The 19,320-nt window shown below is 43.2% G+C and overlaps 1 protein-coding gene across 1 annotated transcript in view; it reads left to right on the top strand.

Annotated features, from left to right (window-relative positions):
- Positions 1-19,320, top strand: part of LOC128643625 (actin-binding protein WASF3-like) — a gene marked incomplete at its 3' end in the record, with an annotated part of 94,579 nt that overhangs the window by 43,755 nt on the left and 31,504 nt on the right. Inside the window, exon 6 of the mRNA XM_053696459.1 lies at positions 1,472-1,732. Coding sequence (XP_053552434.1) covers positions 1,472-1,732 — 261 coding nt within the window. The remainder of the gene's footprint in view (positions 1-1,471; positions 1,733-19,320) is intronic.

The following is a 19,320-nucleotide window of genomic DNA, read 5'->3' as shown; positions in this document are numbered from 1 at the left end:
TCAAAGTAATTTTTTAAAATGAGTAACCATTAAACAATTAGCTTTATGAATGGAATTGTAAACTTACCACCAACTTGGACACCATTTCTACCTCATTAGTACATCATTTAAAACGGCAGTGTTGTTTAAAGTGAATGTAAACTTTCATGAATTGGTGCCCGTTTTTTGAAAATACTATTAAAAACAGGGGCACTTTCATTCATGAAAGTTTACATTGCAGCGTATTTTTACAACTACTTACCTTTCTCTTCAGCAAAGCTGGATCAGCTATACCCCGCCCGCTTCTCAAGCTGTAATTACACAGCAATGACTAAACCGGCTTCCTCCAATTACGGCGTGGCCTCACGAGATGGACGCTCTGTGGGGGAAGCCATGATTGGAGGAAGCCGGTTCCGTCATTGGTGACGTAAGTACAGAGGAGGGGACCGCCGATCCGACTTTGCTAAAGAAAAAGGTATTTGTAAAAATATGCTGCAATGTAAACTTTCATTAATGAAAGTGCCTTTGTTTTTAATAGTATTTTTAAAAACCGGGCACTAATTCATGAAAGTTTACATTCACTTTAAGCTTGTGATAAGCTAATACATATAAAAAGATTGGTCCAATAGGGTATTTTTAAATAGCAAGTCATTTATTACAAAAGTAAAAATGACGATTATTTGTGCAGGACGAATGCTTGTTTGGGTGCACATGTTTTAGTTCATGAGAAGCTGGGATTTTCAAGTGTAACTGGATGTTTTCAACTTAGTTTATGCGCACTATACTATTTCAGTTTGAGAATTTTTAACGCTATATCTTATTTATAATTAACATCAAGAGAAGAAGAATAAGAATGTGCATTATCATAGTTTTTGTGATTGTCTCAGAGAAACTGGATCAGAGAAGAATCTTGAAAAGAGCGATTGCTTAGAGTGGTTGGTCCTTTTTTTCTTCTTTCATTTGAAATTCTGTGTTTTTACTGCCTGACCTGTTTTCATTGGTGCTGGAAAGTTAATAACTACTTTATACTAGCATGTAAAACCGGCATGGCTTGCACTTAGCACAGCTGGCGTGCACATCATTTTATGGTTGAACTGTTTTGCTGTGTTTCTCTACAGGAATTTGCTAATTTGTATTCATTAGTCACCCTAGGGGTAAAGCTTAATTTAATATGTTTTTATATTTGTGTAATGAGTTTAAGGACCTATGCATGTTTATTTTTATTTACTACCTGTACTAATTATATGAAGTTGTAAAGAATAGATTTGTTTCCTTTTTTATATTAGAAAATTCTGGGTTTTTTTTTTAATTATGATAAAATAGCCTCACTAAACAAAAAATCCCAGTCCCTCAAATAATAAGTGTGTGATTTTTATTTAAAATACATATTGAAAGCTCCATTTTTAATTTAACATATTAATGTTACATTTGCAATAAAGGTTTCAGAGCAATTCCTTTTTTTATTTATTTTTGTTTTTTATTTTATCTTTAGATCTCATGTGTCCGATGTTACAGAGTATTCCTATCCTGCAACTCCAAACCACTCACTTCACCAGCCTCCCACAACACCTACGTATGTTGGATCAGGAGATTCGCATCATCACAGCTCCAGTCAGATCATTGAACATGATTACAGATTATCATCTGGAACACTAAGACATGGTACCTTAAGTAGACCTCAGCAGCCCCCTCCGCCCCCTCCACCAGCTGTGGATGGACCTCATTCAGTCCATCTGGTATCCTCTGAGTGCAGGTAATTTAAGTGCATGATACATTTGTTGGTGTTGCTTCTTTTTAATATTAAAATCATGTTAATTCTTTGGAAAGAAGATTTTACTAGCTTAAATATTTGATACACCAAAAGGTAGATCCATCTTGCTGCTTTTCTGAGTAACTCCAATTTCTCTTGTAAGGTGTATCCAGTCCACGGATCATCCATTACTTGTGGGATATTCTCCTTCCCAACAGGAAGCTGCAAGAGGATCACCCACAGCACAGCTGTCTATATAGCTCCTCCCCTAACTGCCACCCCCAGTCATTCTCTTGCAGCTCTCGACAAGGGAAGTAGCTAGAGAGATGTGATGACTTAGTGTAGTTTATCTTCAATCAAAAGTTTGTTATTTTTAAATGGTACCGGAGTTGTACTGTTTTTACCTCAGGCAGAAATTAGAAGAAGTGTTTTGCCTGAGGTTTTTGATGATCTTAGCAGGTTGTAACTAAGATCCTCTAAGATAACTGAAGAGTATGGGAAAAACTTCAGCTGGGAGAACGGCCTGCAGAATCAACTGCCTTGAGGTATGTTCAGTATATTTTTTTCTAGAGAGATAATAAGTCTAGAAAATGCTGACAGTGCCTGATGTATATATAGAGGTAAGCCTGATTGCAGTGATTTAATAGCGACTGGCATCATGCTTGCAGTAAAAGGTAATTTCTTCTGTTAAGTGTGATCAGTCCACGGGTCATCATTACTTCTGGGACATTACTCCTCCCCAACAGGAAGTGCAAGAGGATTCACCCAGCAGAGCTGCATATAGCTCCTCCCCTCTACGTCACTCCCAGTCATTCTCTTGCACCCAACGACTAGATAGGATGTGTGAGAGGACTATGGTGATTATACTTAGTTTTATATCTTCAATCAAAAGTTTGTTATTTTAAAATAGCACCGGAGTGTGTTATTATCTCTCTGGCAGAGTTTGAAGAAGAATCTACCAGAGTTTTTGTTATGATTTTAGCCGGAGTAGTTAAGATCATATTGCTGTTTCTCGGCCATCTGAGGAGAGGTAAACTTCAGATCAGGGGACAGCGGGCAGATGAATCTGCATAGAGGTATGTAGCAGTTTTTATTTTCTGACAATGGAATTGATGAGAAAATCCTGCCATACCGATATAATGTCATGTATGTATACTTTACACTTCAGTATTCTGGGGAATGGTACTTCACTAGAATTACACTGTAAGAAATACATAAAGCTGTTTAATAACTAGAGATTATGTTTAACGTTTTTGCTGGAATGTAAAATCGTTTTCATTTACTGAGGTACTGAGTGAATAAATGTTTGGGCACTATTTTTCCACTTGGCAGTTGCTTAATCTGTTTTCTGACAGTTTCTGTTCTCCCTCACTGCTGTGTGTGAGGGGGAGGGGCCGTTTTTTGGCGCTTTTACTACGCATCAAATATTTCAGTCAGCAACTCATTGTATTCCCTGCATGATCCGGTTCATCTCTACAGAGCTCAGGGGTCTTCAAAACTTATTTTGAGGGAGGTAATTTCTCTCAGCAGAGCTGTGAGAATTATAGTTTGACTGAGATAAAAAACGTTTATTCTGTAATTTGTTTCCTGCTTTCAGAATTTGTTATCTTTGCTAATGGGATTAAACCTTTGCTAAAGTTGTGTTATTTACAAGGATTGAGGCTATAACTGTTTCAATTTATTAATTTTCAACTGTCATAGATCTTCTGTGCTTCTTAAAGGCACAGTATGTTTTAATATTATTCTAATTGAATTGTATTTCCAAGTTACAAGTTTATTTGCTAGTGTGTTAAACATGTCTGATTCAGAGGATGATACCTGTGTCATTTGTTGCAATGCCAAAGTGGAGCCCAATAGAAATTTATGTACTAACTGTATTGATGCTACTTTAAATAAAAGTCAATCTGTACAAATTGAACAAATTTCACCAAACAACGAGGGGAGAGTTATGCCGACTAACTCGCCTCACGTGTCAGTACCTACATCTCCCGCTCAGAGGGAGGTGCGTGATATTGTAGCGCCGAGTACATCTGGGCGGCCATTACAAATCACATTACAGGATATGGCTACTGTTATGACTGAGGTTTGGGCTAAATTACCAGAGCTAAGAGGTAAGCGTGATCACTCTGGGGTGAGAACAGAGTGCGCTGATAATATTAGGGCCATGTCAGACACTGCGTCACAGGTGGCAGAACATGAGGACGGAGAGCTTCATTCTGTGGGTGACGGTTCTGATCCAAACAGACTGGATTCAGATATTTCAAATTTTAAATTTAAACTGGAAAACCTCTGTGTATTACTAGGGGAGGTGTTAGCGGCTCTGAATGATTGTAACACAGTTGCAATACCAGAGAAAATGTGTAGGTTGGATAAATATTTTGCGGTACCGACGAGTACTGAGGTTTTTCCTATACCTAAGAGACTTACTGAAATTGTTACTAAGGAGTGGGATAGACCCGGTGTGCCGTTCTCACCCCCTCCGATATTTAGAAAAATGTTTCCAATAGACGCCACCACAAGGGACTTATGGCAAACGGTCCCTAAGGTGGAGGGAGCAGTTTCTACCTTAGCTAAGCGTACCACTATCCCGGTGGAGGATAGCTGTGCTTTTTCAGATCCAATGGATAAAAAATTAGAGGGTTACCTTAAGAAAATGTTTGTTCAACAAGGTTTTATATTGCAACCCCTTGCATGCATTGCGCCGATCACGGCTGCAGCGGCATTCTGGATTGAGTCTCTGGAAGAGAACATTGGTTCAGCTACTCTGGACGACATTACGGACAGGCTTAGAGTCCTTAAACTAGCTAATTCTTTCATTTCGGAGGCCGTAGTACATCTTACTAAACTTACGGCGAAGAATTCAGGATTCGCCATTCAGGCACGCAGGGCGCTGTGGCTAAAATCCTGGTCAGCTGATGTTACTTCTAAGTCTAAATTGCTTAATATACCTTTCAAAGGGCAGACCTTATTCGGGCCCGGGTTGAAAGAGATTATCGCTGACATTACAGGAGGTAAAGGCCATGCCCTGCCTCAGGACAAAGCCAAAGCCAAGACTAATTTTCGTTCCTTTCGTAATTTCAAAGCAGGAGCAGCATCAACTTCCTCTGCACCAAAACAGGAAGGAGCTGTTGCTCGCTACAGACAAGGCTGGAAACCTAACCAGTCCTGGAACAAGGGCAAGCAGACTAGGAAACCTGCTGCTGCCCCTAAAACAGCATGAATTGAGGGCCCCCGATCCGGGATCGGATCTAGTGGGGGGCAGACTTTCTCTCTTCGCCCAGGCTTGGGCAAGAGATGTTCAGGATCCCTGGGCGCTAGAGATAATATCTCAGGGATACCTTCTGGACTTCAAATACTCTCCTCCAAGAGAGAGATTTCATCTGTCAAGATTGTCAACAATCCAGACAAAGAAAGAGGCGTTTCTACGCTGCGTACAAGAGCTCTTGTTAATGGGAGTAATCCATCCAGTTCCACGATCGGAACAGGGACAGGGGTTTTACTCAAATCTGTTTGTGGTTCCCAAAAAAGAGGGAACTTTCAGACCAATCCTGGACTTAAAGATCCTAAACAAATTCCTAAGAGTTCCATCGTTCAAGATGGAGACTATTCGGACAATTTTACCTATGATCCAAGAGGGTCAGTACATGACCACTGTAGATTTAAAAGATGCTTACCTTCACATACCGATTCACAAAGATCATTATCGGTACCTAAGGTTTGCCTTCCTAGACAGGCATTACCAGTTTGTGGCTCTTCCATTCGGATTGGCTACAGCTCCAAGAATCTTCACAAAGGTTCTGGGTGCTCTTCTGGCGGTACTAAGACCGCGGGGAATCTCGGTAGCTCCATACCTAGGCGACATTCTGATACAAGCTTCAAGCTTTCAAACTGCCAAGTCTCATACAGAGTTAGTGCTGGCATTTCTAAGGTCACATGGATGGAAGGTGAACGAAAAGAAAAGTTCACTTGTTCCACTCACAAGAGTTCCCTTCCTGGGGACTCTTATAGATTCTGTAGAAATGAAGATTTACCTGACAGAGGACAGGCTAACAAGACTTCAAAGTGCTTGCCGCACCCTTCATTCCATTCAACACCCGTCAGTGGCTCAATGCATGGAGGTAATCGGCTTAATGGTAGCGGCAATGGACATAGTACCCTTTGCACGCTTACACCTCAGACCACTGCAACTGTGCATGCTAAGTCAGTGGAATGGGGATTACTCAGACTTATCCCCTTCTCTGAATCTGGATCAAGAGACCAGAAATTCTCATCTATGGTGGCTTTCTCGGCCACATCTGTCCAGGGGGATGCCATTCAGCAGACCAGACTGGACAATTGTAACAACAGACGCCAGCCTTCTAGGTTGGGGTGCCGTCTGGAATTCTCTGAAGGCTCAGGGACAATGGAGTCAGGAGGAGAGTCTCCTGCCAATAAACATTCTGGAATTGAGAGCAGTTCTCAATGCCCTCCTGGCTTGGCCCCAGTTGACAACTCGGGGGTTCATCAGGTTTCAGTCGGACAACATCACGACTGTAGCTTACATCAACCATCAGGGAGGGACAAGAAGCTCCCTAGCTATGATGGAAGTATCAAAGATAATTCGCTGGGCAGAGTCTCACTCTTGCCACCTGTCAGCAATCCACATCCCGGGAGTGGAGAACTGGGAGGCGGATTTCTTAAGTCGTCAGACTTTTCATCCGGGGGAGTGGGAACTTCATCCGGAGGTCTTTGCCCAAATACTTCGACGTTGGGGCAAACCAGAGATAGATCTCATGGCGTCTCGACAGAACGCCAAGCTTCCTCGTTACGGGTCCAGATCCAGGGATCCAGGAGCAGTCCTGATAGATGCTCTGACAGCACCTTGGGACTTCAGGATGGCTTACGTGTTTCCACCCTTCCCGTTACTTCCTCGATTGATTGCCAGAATCAAACAAGAGAGAGCATCAGTGATTCTAATAGCACCTGCGTGGCCACGCAGGACTTGGTATGCAGACCTGGTGGACATGTCATCCTGTCCACCTTGGTCTCTACCTCTGAAACAGGACCTTCTGATACAGGGTCCCTTCAAACATCAAAATCTAACTTCTCTGAAGCTGACTGCTTGGAAATTGAACGCTTGATTTCATCAAGACGTGGGTTTTCTGAGTCAGTTATTGATACCTTAATACAGGCTAGGAAACCTGTTACCAGAAAGATTTACCATAAGATATGGCGTAAATACCTATATTGGTGTGAATCCAAAGGTTACTCTTGGAGTAAGGTTAGGATTCCTTGGATATTGTCTTTTCTACAAGAAGGTTTAGAAAAGGGTTTATCTGCTAGTTCATTAAAGGGACAGATCTCAGCTCTGTCCATTCTGTTACACAAACGTCTGTCAGAAGTTCCTGACGTCCAGGCTTTTTGTCAGGCTTTGGCCAGGATTAAGCCTGTGTTTAAAACTGTTGCTCCACCATGGAGTTTAAACCTTGTTCTTAATGTTTTACAGGGCGTTACGTTTGAACCCCTTCATTCCATTGATATAAAGTTGTTATCTTGGAAAGTTCTATTTTTAATGGCTATTTCCTCGGCTCGAAGAGTCTCTGAATTATCAGCCTTACATTGTGATTCTCCTTATTTGATTTTTCATTCGGATAAGGTAGTCCTGCGTACTAAACCTGGGTTCTTACCTAAGGTAGTTACTAACAGGAATATCAATCAAGAGATTGTTGTTCCTTCTTTATGCCCAAATCCTTCTTCAAAGAAGGAACGTCTACTGCACAACCTGGATGTAGTCCGTGCTCTAAAATTTTACTTACAGGCAACTAAGGAATTTCGACAAACGTCTTCTCTGTTTGTCATTTACTCTGGGCAGAGGAGAGGTCAAAAAGCTTCCGCTACCTCTCTTTCTTTTTGGCTTCGTAGCATAATTCGTTTAGCTTATGAGACTGCTGGACAGCAGCCTCCTGAAAGAATTACAGCTCATTCTACTAGAGCTGTGGCTTCCACTTGGGCCTTCAAGAATGAGGCCTCTGTTGAACAGATTTGCAAGGCTGCAACTTGGTCTTCGCTTCATACTTTTTCCAAATTTTACAAATTTGACACTTTTGCTTCATCGGAGGCTATTTTTGGGAGAAAGGTTCTTCAGGCAGTGGTTCCTTCTGTATAAAGAGCCTGCCTATCCCTCCCGTCATCCGTGTACTTTTGCTTTGGTATTGGTATCCCAGAAGTAATGATGACCCGTGGACTGATCACACTTAACAGAAGAAAACATAATTTATGCTTACCTGATAAATTCCTTTCTTCTGTAGTGTGATCAGTCCACGGCCCACCCTGTTTTTAAGGCAGGTAAATATTTTTTAATTTATACTCCAGTCACCACTTCACCCTTGGCTTTTCCTTTGTCGTTGGTCCTTGGTCGAATGACTGGGAGTGACGTAGAGGGGAGGAGCTATATGCAGCTCTGCTGGGTGAATCCTCTTGCACTTCCTGTTGGGGAGGAGTAATGTCCCAGAAGTAATGATGACCCGTGGACTGATCACACTACAGAAGAAAGGAATTTATCAGGTAAGCATAAATTATGTTTTTCATGTTAATTGCTCTTATAGCTTAGTATGTGAAACGTTTACATGAGTTATAAGGAATGTTTTTTACTAAGGGTGATAAATCTTGCTTTGGGGCCTAGTTTTCCACATGGCTGTTATTTGACTCCTAGGAGTAGTTTTTTAGGCCCTCTGACTTTCAGTGCATGGTGGGAGGGGCTATTTTCGCGCTCTAGTTGCGCAGTAACTTTTCAACTCTGAGACATCCAGCTTCCCTGAAGGAGTCCCCTGACATATTGGACCTCTGTAAAGGGTTTTTGTGCCTACAAAAGTCGTTTTATGGGAAGGTAGGAGCCACGGTAGAGCTGTGGCAGTTTGCCTGTGACTGTTATAACGGTTTTACCGTTTTTTGGCTTCGTTTTTGAGCCTGAGGGGTTAATCATCCATTTGCAAGTGGGTGCAATGCTATTTTACCCTAATACATACACTGTTAAAATTTCATAGAGTTAACTGCTTTTTTCACTGTTTTGCAGTTTTTGTGTTTGTTTTTTTCTCTTAAAGGCACAGTACCGTTTTTTATATTCTGCTTTTTTACATTAATTGTTTTCAAAGCTTGCTGGTCTCATTACTAGTCTGTTAAACATGTCTGACATAGAGGAAACTCCTTGTTCATTATGTTTAGAAGCCATTGTGGAACCCCCTCTTAGAATGTGTACCAAATGCACTGATCTTACTATGTTATAAAGATCATATTCTGGCTTTAAAAGATTTATCACCAGAGGAAACTGACAAGGGGGAAGTTATGCCTACTAACTCTCCCCACGTGTCAGAACCTATGACTCCCGCTCAAGGGACGCCCGCTCAAGAGGCGCCAAGTACATATAGCGCGCCCATAGTGTTTACCTTACAAGACATGGCGGCAGTTATGGATCATACCCTTACAGCGGTATTGTCCAAACTACCAGGGTTACAAGGAAAGCGAGACAGCTCTGGGGCTAGGAAAAATACAGAGCACTCTGACGCTTTAGTAGCTATGTCTGATATCCCCTCACAATATGCAGAAGCTGAGGCAGGAGAGCTTCTATCTGTGGGTGATTTTTCTGACATGTCTACATTTAAATTTAAGCTTGAACACCTCCGCGTGTTGCTCAGGGAGGTTTTAGCTACTCTGGATGACTGTGACACCATTATAGTCCCATAGAAATTGTGTAGATTGGATAAATACTATGCAGTGCCTGTTTACACTGATGTTTTTCCAATACCTAAGAGGTTTTCAGAAATTATTACTATGGAATGGGATAGACCAGGTGTACCGTTCTCTCCCCCTTCTGTTTTTAAGAAGATGTTTCCCATAGATGCCGCTACACAGGACTTATGGCAAACGGTCCCTAAGGTGGAGGGAGCAGTCTCTACCCTAGCTAAGCGTACAACTATCCCCGTCGAGGACAGTTGTGCTTTCGTAGATCCAATGGATAAAAAGTTAGAGGGTTACCTTAAGAAAATGTTTATTCAACAGGGTTTTATTCTCCAGCCTCTTGCATGCATTGCCCCTGTCACTGCTGCTGCGGCCTTCTGGTTTGAGTGTCTGGAAGAGGCTTTACAGGTAGAGACCCCATTGGATGATATACTTGACAAGCTTAAAGCTCTTAAGCTAGCCAATTCATTTGTTTCTGACGCTGTTGTTCATTTAACCAAACTAACGGCTAAGAACTCAGGTTTTGCTATACAGGCGCGTAGGGCGCTATGGCTTAAATCCTGGTCAGCTGATGTTACTTCAGAGTCTAAGCTTCTCAACATTCCCTTCAAGGGGCAGACCCTATTCGGGCCTGGACTGAAGGAGATCATTTCTGATATTACTGGAGGAAAAGGTCATGCCCTTCCTCAGGATGGGTCCAAAAAATTAAGCACCAAACAAACTAATTTTCGTGCCTTTCGAAACTTCAAGACTGGCGTGGCATCAACTTCCTCTAATACAAAACAAGAGGGAAATTTTGCCCAGTCCAAGCCGGTCTGGAGACCTAACCAGGCTTGGAACAAAGGAAAGCAGGCCAAGAAGCCTGCTGCTGCCTTTAAGACAGCATGAAAGATCAGCCACCAATCTAGTAACGGATCTAGTAGGGGGCAGACTTTCTCTCTTCGCCCAGGCTTGGGCAAGAGATGTCCAGGATCCCTGGGCGTTGGAAATTGTGTCCCAGGGATATCTTCTGGACTTCAAAGCTTCTTCCCCAAAAGGAAGATTTCACCTCTCACAATTATCTGCAAACCAGATAAAGAGAGAGGCATTCTTACATTGTGTTCAAGACCTCCTAGTTATGGGAGTGATCCACCCAGTCCCAAAGGAGGAACAGGGGCAAGGCTTCTATTCAAATCTATTTGTGGTTCCCAAGAAAGAGGGAACCTTCAGACCAATCTTAGATCTCAAGATCCTAAACAAATTTCTCAGGGTCCCATCCTTCAAGATGGAGACTATTCGAACCATCCTACCTATGACCTAGGAGGGTCAATATATGACTACCGTGGACCTAAAGGATGCTTATCTTCACATTCCGATACACAGAGATCATCATTGGTTTCTCATGTTCGCCTTCCTAGACAGGCATTACCAGTTTGTGGCTCTTCCCTTTGGGTTAGCTACAGCACCAAGAATCTTTACGAAGGTTCTGGGGTCACTTCTGGCGGTCCTAAGGCCGCGGGGTATAGCAGTAGCCCCTTACCTAGACGACATTCTGATACAGGCGTCGAATTTTCAAATTGCCAAGTCCCATACGGACATTTTTCTGGCATTCCTGAGGTCTCATGGGTGGAAAGTGAACGAAGAAAAGAGTTCTCTATCCCCTCTCACAAGAGTTTCCTTCCTGGGAACTCTGATAGATTCTGTAGAAATGAAGATTTACCTGACAGAGGCCAGGTTGTCAAAACTTCTAAATTCCTGCCGTGTTCTTTATTCTACTTCTCGCCCTTCAGTGGCTCAGTGTATGGAAGTAATCGGCTTAATGGTAGCAGCAATGGACATAGTGCCCTTTGCCCGCCTACATCTCAGACCTCTGCATGCTCAGTCAGTGGAATGGGGATTACACAGATTTGTCCCCTCTACTAAATCTGGATCAAGAGACCAGGGATTCTCTTCTCTGGTGGCTATCTCGGGTCCATCTGTCCAAAAGTATGACCTTCCGCAGGCCAGATTGGACAATAGTAACAGATGCCAGCCTTCTGGGCTGGGGTGCAGTCTGGAACTCCCTGAAGGCTCAGGGATCATGGACTCAGGAGGAGGCACTCCTTCCGATAAACATTCTGGAACTAAGAGCGATATTCAATTCTCTTCAGGCTTGGCCTCAGCTAGCTGCGGTCAGGTTCATCAGATTTCAGTCGGACAACATCACGACTGTAGCTTACATCAACCATCAAGGGGGAACAAGGAGTTCCCTAGCAATGTTGGAGGTTTCAAAGATAATTCTATGGGCAGAGATTCACTCTTGCCATCTATCAGCTATCCATATCCCAGGAGTAGAGAACTGGGAGGCAGATTTTCTAAGTTGACAGACTTTTCACCCGGGGGAGTGGGAGCTCCATCCGGAGGTATTTGCACAGTTGATTCAACTTTGGGGCAAACCAGAACTGGATCTCATGGCATCTCGTCAGAACGCCAAGCTTCCTTGTTACGGATCCAGGTCCAGGGATCCCAAGGCAGCACTGATAGATGCTCTAGCAGCGCCTTGGTCCTTCAACCTGGCTTATGTGTTTCCACCGTTTCCTCTGCTCCCTCGTCTGATTGCCAAGATCAAGCAGGAGAGAGCTTCGGTGATTTTGATAGCACCTGCGTGGCCACGCAGGACTTGGTATGCAGATCTGGTCCACCATGGACTCTGCTGCTGAGGCAGGACCTTCTACTTCAGGGTCCTTTCAACCATCCAAATCTAATTTCTCTGCGTCTGACTGCTTGGAGATTGAACGCTTGATTTTATCAAAGCATGGTTTCTCCGAGTCGGTCATTGATACCTTTAATACAGGCACGAAAGCCTGTCACCAGGAAAATCTATCATAAGATATGGTGTAAATATCTTCATTGGTGTGAATCAAAGGGTTACTCATGGAGTAAAGTCAGGATTCCTAGGATATTATCCTTTCTCCAAGAAGGATTGGAGAAGGGTTTGTCAGCTAGTTCCTTAAAGGGACAGATTTCTGCTCTGTCTATTCTTTTGCACAAACGTCTGGCTGAGGTTCCAGATGTTCAGGCGTTTTGTCAGGCTCTGGTTAGAATCAAGCCTGTGTTTAAACCTGTTGCTCCGCCATGGAGTTTAAATTTAGTTCTTAAAGTTCTTCAAGGGGTTCCGTTTGAACCTTTGCATTCCATAGATATTAAGCTCTTATCTTGGAAAGTTCTGTTTTTAGTAGCTATCACCTCGGCTCGAAGAGTTTCGGAGTTATCTGCTTTACAATGTGATTCCCCTTATCTCATTTTCCATGCAGATAAGGTAGTGTTACGTACCAAACCTGGTTTTCTGCCTAAGGTGGTATCTAATAAAAATATCAATCAGGAGATTGTTGTTCCGTCACTGTGTCCTAATCCTTCTTCAAAGAAGGAACGTCTATTACACAATCTTGACGTGGTTCGCGCTTTAAAGTTTTATTTACAAGCTACTAAAGATTTTCGTCAAACATCTGCATTGTTTGTTGTCTACTCTGGACAGAGGAGAGGCCAAAAGGCTTCGGCAACTTCTCTATCTTTTTGGCTAAGAAGTATAATCCGCTTAGCTTATGAGACTGCTGGCCAGCAGCCTCCTGAAAGAATTACAGCTCATTCTACTAGAGCGGTAGCTTCCACATGGGCTTTTAAGAATGAGGCTTCTGTTGAACAGATTTGTAAGGCGGCAACTTGGTCTTCGCTTCATACTTTTTCTAAATTCTACAAATTTGATACTTTTGCTTCTTCTGAGGCTATTTTTGGGAGAAAGGTCTTACAGGCAGTGGTGCCTTCCGCTTAAGCGCCTGCCTTGTCCCTCCCTTCATCCGTGCCCTATAACTTTGGTATTGGTATCCCACAAGTAATGGATGATCCGTGGACTGGATACACCTTACAAGAGAAAACAAAATTTATGCTTACCTGATAAATTTATTTCTCTTGTGGTGTATCCAGTCCACGGCCCGCCCTGTCATTTTAAGGCAGGTGTTTTTTATTTCTCCTGTTAAGTGTAGTCAGTCCACGGGTCATCATTACTTCTGGGATATTAACTCCTCCCCAACAAGAAGTGCAAGAGGTTCACCCAAGCAGAGCTGCTATATAGCTCCTCCCCTCTACGTCACACCCAGTCATTCTCTTGCACCCAACTAATAGATAGGATGTGTGAGAGGACTGTGGTGATTATACTTAGTTTTTATATCTTCAATCAAAAGTTTGTTATTTTAAAACAGCACCGGAGTGTGTTGTTCCTTCTCAGGTAAAATTTGAAGAAGAATCTACCTGAGTTTTTGGATGATTTTAGCCGGCGTAGCTAAAATTCATTTTGCTGTTCTCGGCCATTCTGAGGAGTGAGGTAAACTTCAGATCAGGGGACAGCGGGCAGGTTCACCTGGAAAGAGGTATGTTGCAGTATATTATTTTCTGAGGAATGGAATTGACTGAGAAAATACTGCCAATACCGATATAATGTAAGTTCAGCCTTAAATGCAGTAGTAGCAACTGGTATCAGGCTGTTTATGTATATATGTGTACACTTCAGTATTCTGGGGAATGGAACTTCTCTGGGTAATACTATATGCATATAATCTTTAGCCTTAATTGCAGTGGGAACGTCTAGCAACAGGCTGTTTAATGACATTTCATGATATTTGATTTTAAACGTTTTTGCTGGCATGCTAAATTGTTTAAATATCTGAGGTACTGGGTGAAAAATTGTTTTTGGGCACTGTTTTTCCACTTGGCTGTCGTTTCTTTTAATTTGAGACAGTTTACTGAACTTCCCTCACTGCTGTGGGTGAGGGGGAGGGGCCTATTTTGGCGCTTTTGCTACGCATCAAAAATTCAGTCAAAAGTCTTTTTCTCTTCCTGCATGATCCGGATCGTCTCTACAGAGCTCAAGGGTCTTCAAAAATTATTTTGAGGGAGGTAATCACTCACAGCAGACCTGTGAGATTGTGCTTTGACTGTGATAAAAGACGTTTATAATTTGTACATTTTTTTCTGCTATTAAGGGTTAGTTATCCATTGCTAATGGGGGCAATCCTTTGCTAAATTTATGCCTTTACTGGGAAAAATCTGATTGTTATAATTTTTCCGGTTCCTTATTATTAAACTGTCATAATTTTTTTCTGTGCTTCTTAAAGGCACAGTGCGTTTTTCATATTACTTGTAAATTGAGTTGAAAAGTATTTCCAAGCTTGCTAGTTTAATTGCTAGTTTGTTAAACATGTCTGACTCAGAGGAATATCTCTGTGCTATATGTGCAAAAGCCAAGGTGGAGCCCAATAGAAATTTATGTACTAATTGCATTGATGCTACTTTGAATAAGAGTCATTCTGTACAAATTGAACATCATTCACCAAACAACGAGGGGGAAGTTATGCCGACTAACTTGCCTCACGTGTCAGTACCTGCATCTCCCGCTCGGGAGGTGCGTGATATTGTAACGCCGAGTACTTCAGGGCGGCCATTACAAATCACACTACAGGACATGGCTAATGTTATGACTGAAGTTTTGTCTAAATTACCAGAACTTAGAGGTAAGCGAGATCACTCTGGGGTGAGAACAGAGTGCGCTGATAATATTAGGGCCATGTCAGATACTGCGTCACAATTTGCAGAACATGAGGACGGAGAGCTTCATTCTGCGGGTGACGGGTCTGATCCAAATAAACTGGATTCAGACATTTCAAATTTTAAGTTTAAGCTGGAAAACCTCCGTGTATTACTAGGGGAGGTCTTAGCGGCTCTGAATGATTGTAACACAGTTGCAATACCAGAGAAGATGTGTAGGTTGGATAAATATTTTGCGGTACCGTCGAGTACTGACGTTTTTCCAATACCTAAGAGACTTACTGAAATTGTTACTAAGGAGTGGGAAAGACCCGGTGTGCCTTTCTCACCCCCTCCTATATTCAGAAAGATGTTTCCAATAGACGCCACCACACGGGACTTATGGCAAACGGTCCCTAAGGTGGAGGGAGCAGTTTCTACTTTAGCTAAGCGTACCAATATCCCGGTGGAGGATAGCTGCGCCTTTTCAGATCCAATTGATAAAAAATTAGAGGGTTACCTTAAGAAAATGTTTGTTCAACAAGGTTTTATATTGCAACCCCTTGCATGCATTGCGCCTGTCACGGCTGCAGCTGCATTTTGGTTTGAGTCTCTGGAAGAGACCCTTGAATCAGCTCCATTAGATGAGATTACACACAAGCTTAAAACCCTTAAGCTAGCTAATTCATTTATTTCTGATGCCGTAGTACACTTAACTAAACTTACGGCTAAGAATTCCGGATTCGCCATTCAGGCACGCAGAGCGCTATGGCTAAAATCCTGGTCAGCTGATGTTACTTCTAAATCTAAATTACTTAACATACCTTTCAAAGGGCAGACCTTATTCGGGCCCGGTTTGAAGGAAATTATCGCTGACATTACAGGAGGTAAAGGCCATGCCCTGCCTCAAGACAGAGCCAAACCTAGGGCTAGACAGTCTAATTTTCGTGCCTTTTGTAACTTCAAGGCAGGAGCAGCATCAACTTCCTCTGCACCAAAACAGGAAGGAGCTGTTGCTCGATACAGACAAGGCTGGAAACCTAACCAATCCTGGAACAAGGGCAAGCAGGCCAGAAAACCTGCTGCTGCCCCTAAGACAGCATGAAGTGAGGGCCCCCGATCCGGGAACGGATCTAGTGGGGGGCAGACTCTCTCTCTTCGCCCAGGCTTGGGCAAGAGATGTCCAGGACCCCTGGGCGTTAGAGATCATATCTCAGGGATATCTTCTGGACTTCAAAGCCTCTCCCCCAAAAGGGAGATTTCATCTTTCAAGGTTGTCAACAAACCAGATAAAGAAAGAGGCGTTTCTACGCTGTGTACAAGATCTTTCACTAATGGGAGTGATCCATCCGGTTCCGCGGTCGGAACACGGACAAGGGTTTTACTCAAATCTGTTTGTGGTTCCCAAGAAAGAAGGAACCTTCAGACCAATCTTGGATTTAAAGATCCTAAACAAATTCCTAAGAGTTCCATCGTTCAAAATGGAAACTATTCGGACAATCTTACCCATGATCCAAAAGGGTCAGTACATGACCACTGTGGATTTAAAGGATGCCTACCTTCATATACCGATTCACAAAGATCATTACCGGTATCTAAGGTTTGCCTTCCTAGACAGGCATTACCAGTTTGTAGCTCTTCCATTCGGGTTGGCTACGGCTCCAAGAATCTTCACAAAGGTTCTGGGCTCTCTTCTGGCGGTGCTAAGGCCGCGAGGAATTTCGGTGGCTCCGTACCTAGACGACATTCTGATACAAGCGTCAAGCTTTCAAACTGCCAAGTCTCATACAGAGTTAGTACTGGCATTTCTAAGGTCGCATGGGTGGAAGGTGAACGTAGAGAAGAGTTCTCTCTTACCACTCACAAGGGTTCCCTTCTTGGGGACTCTTATAGATTCTGTAGAAATGAAGATTTACCTGACAGAAGACAGGTTAACAAAGCTTCAAAATGCTTGCCGTGTCCTTCATTCCATTCAACACCCGTCAGTGGCTCAATGCATGGAGGTAATCGGCTTAATGGTAGCGGCAATGGACATAGTACCCTTTGCACGCCTACATCTCAGACCGCTGCAATTGTGCATGCTAAGTCAGTGGAATGGGGATTACTCAGATTTGTCCCCTACTCTGAATCTGGATCAAGAGACCAGAAATTCTCTTCTATGGTGGCTTTCTCGGCCACATCTGTCCAGGGGGATGCCATTCAGCAGACCAGATTGGACAATTGTAACAACAGACGCCAGCCTTCTAGGTTGGGGCGCTGTCTGGAATTCCCTGAAGGCTCAGGGATCATGGACTCAGGAGGAGAGTCTCCTTCCAATAAACATTCTGGAATTGAGAGCAGTTCTCAATGCCCTTCTGGCTTGGCCTCAGTTAACAACTCGGGGGTTCATCAGGTTTCAGTCGGACAACATCACGACTGTAGCTTACATCAACCATCAAGGAGGGACAAGAAGCTCCCTAGCGATGATGGAAGTATCAAAGATAATTCGCTGGGCAGAGTCTCACTCTTGCCACCTGTCAGCGATCCACATTCCTGGAGTGGAGAACTGGGAGGCGGATTTCCTAAGTCGTCAGACTTTTCATCCGGGGGAGTGGGAACTTCATCCGGAGATCTTTGCCCAAACACTTCGACTTTGGGGCAAACCAGAGATAGATCTCATGGCGTCTCACCAGAACGCCAAGCTTCCTTGTTACGGGTCCAGGTCCAGGGACCCGGGAGCAGTCCTGGTAGATGCTTTGACAGCACCTTGGACCTTCGGGATGGCCTATGTGTTTCCACCCTTCCCGATGCTTCCTCGATTGATTGCCAGGATCAAACAGGAGAGAGCATCGATGATTCTGATAGCGCCTGCGTGGCCACGCAGGACCTGGTATGCAGATCTAGTGGACATGTCATCCTGTCCACCTTGGTCTCTGCCTCTGAGACAGGACCTTCTAATTCAGGGTCCTTTCAAACATCAAAATCTAATTTCTCTGAAGCTGACTGCTTGGAAATTGAACGCTTGATTTTATCAAAGCGTGGTTTTTCGGAGTCAGTTATTGATACCTTAATACAGGCTAGGAAGCCTGTTACCAGAAAGATTTACCATAAAATATGGCGTAAATACTTACATTGGTGCGAATCCAAGAATTACTCATGGAGTAAAGTTAGGATTCCTAGGATATTGTCTTTTCTACAAGAAGGTTTAGAAAAGGGTTTATCTGCTAGTTCCCTAAAGGGACAGATCTCAGCTCTGTCCATTCTTTTACACAAGCGTCTGTCAGAAGTTCCAGACGTTCAGGCTTTTTGCCAGGCTTTGGCCAGGATTAAGCCTGTGTTTAAAACTGTTGCTCCACCATGGAGCTTAAATTTAGTTCTTAACGTTTTACAGGGTGTTCCGTTTGAACCCCTTCATTCCATTGATATCAAGCTGTTATCTTGGAAAGTTCTGTTTTTAATGGCTATTTCCTCGGCTCGTAGAGTCTCTGAGTTATCAGCCTTACATTGTGATTCTCCGTATCTGATTTTTCATTCAGATAAGGTAGTTCTGCGTACTAAACCTGGGTTCTTACCTAAGGTTGTCACTAACAAGAATATCAATCAGGAGATTGTTGTGCCATCATTGTGTCCGAATCCTTCTTCAAAGAAGGAACGACTTCTGCATAATCTAGACGTAGTCCGTGCCCTGAAATTTTATTTACAGGCAACTAAAGATTTTCGCCAAACTTCTTCCCTGTTTGTCGTTTATTCTGGACAGAGGAGAGGTCAAAAAGCTTCTGCTACCTCTCTCTCTTTTTGGCTTCGTAGCATAATACGTTTAGCCTATGAGACTGCTGGACAGCAGCCTCCTGAAAGAATTACAGCTCATTCCACTAGAGCTGTGGCTTCCACTTGGGCCTTTAAGAACGAGGCCTCTGTTGAACAGATTTGCAAGGCTGCAACTTGGTCTTCTCTTCATACTTTTTACAAATTTTACAAATTTGACACTTTTGCTTCTTCGGAGGCTGTTTTTGGGAGAAAGGTTCTTCAGGGAGTGGTCCCTTCCGTATAAAGATCCTGCCTGTCCCTCCCGTCATCCGTGTACTTTAGCTTTGGTATTGGTATCCCAGAAGTAATGATGACCCGTGGACTGACTACACTTAACAGGAGAAAACATAATTTATGCTTACCTGATAAATTCCTTTCTCCTGTAGTGTAGTCAGTCCACGGCCCGCCCTGTTTTTTATGGCAGGTCTAAATTTTTAAATTATACTCCAGTCACCACTGCACCCTATAGTTTCTCCTTTCTCGTTTGGTTCTTGGTCGAATGACTGGGTGTGACGTAGAGGGGAGGAGCTATATAGCAGCTCTGCTTGGGTGATCCT

The sequence above is a fragment of the Bombina bombina genome, unplaced genomic scaffold (genome assembly GCF_027579735.1).
Source record: "Bombina bombina isolate aBomBom1 unplaced genomic scaffold, aBomBom1.pri scaffold_928, whole genome shotgun sequence".
Lineage (NCBI taxonomy): Eukaryota > Metazoa > Chordata > Amphibia > Anura > Bombinatoridae > Bombina > Bombina bombina.
The sequence above is the reverse complement of the archived record's forward strand: the minus strand, read 5'-3'. Positions and strand labels throughout refer to the sequence as shown.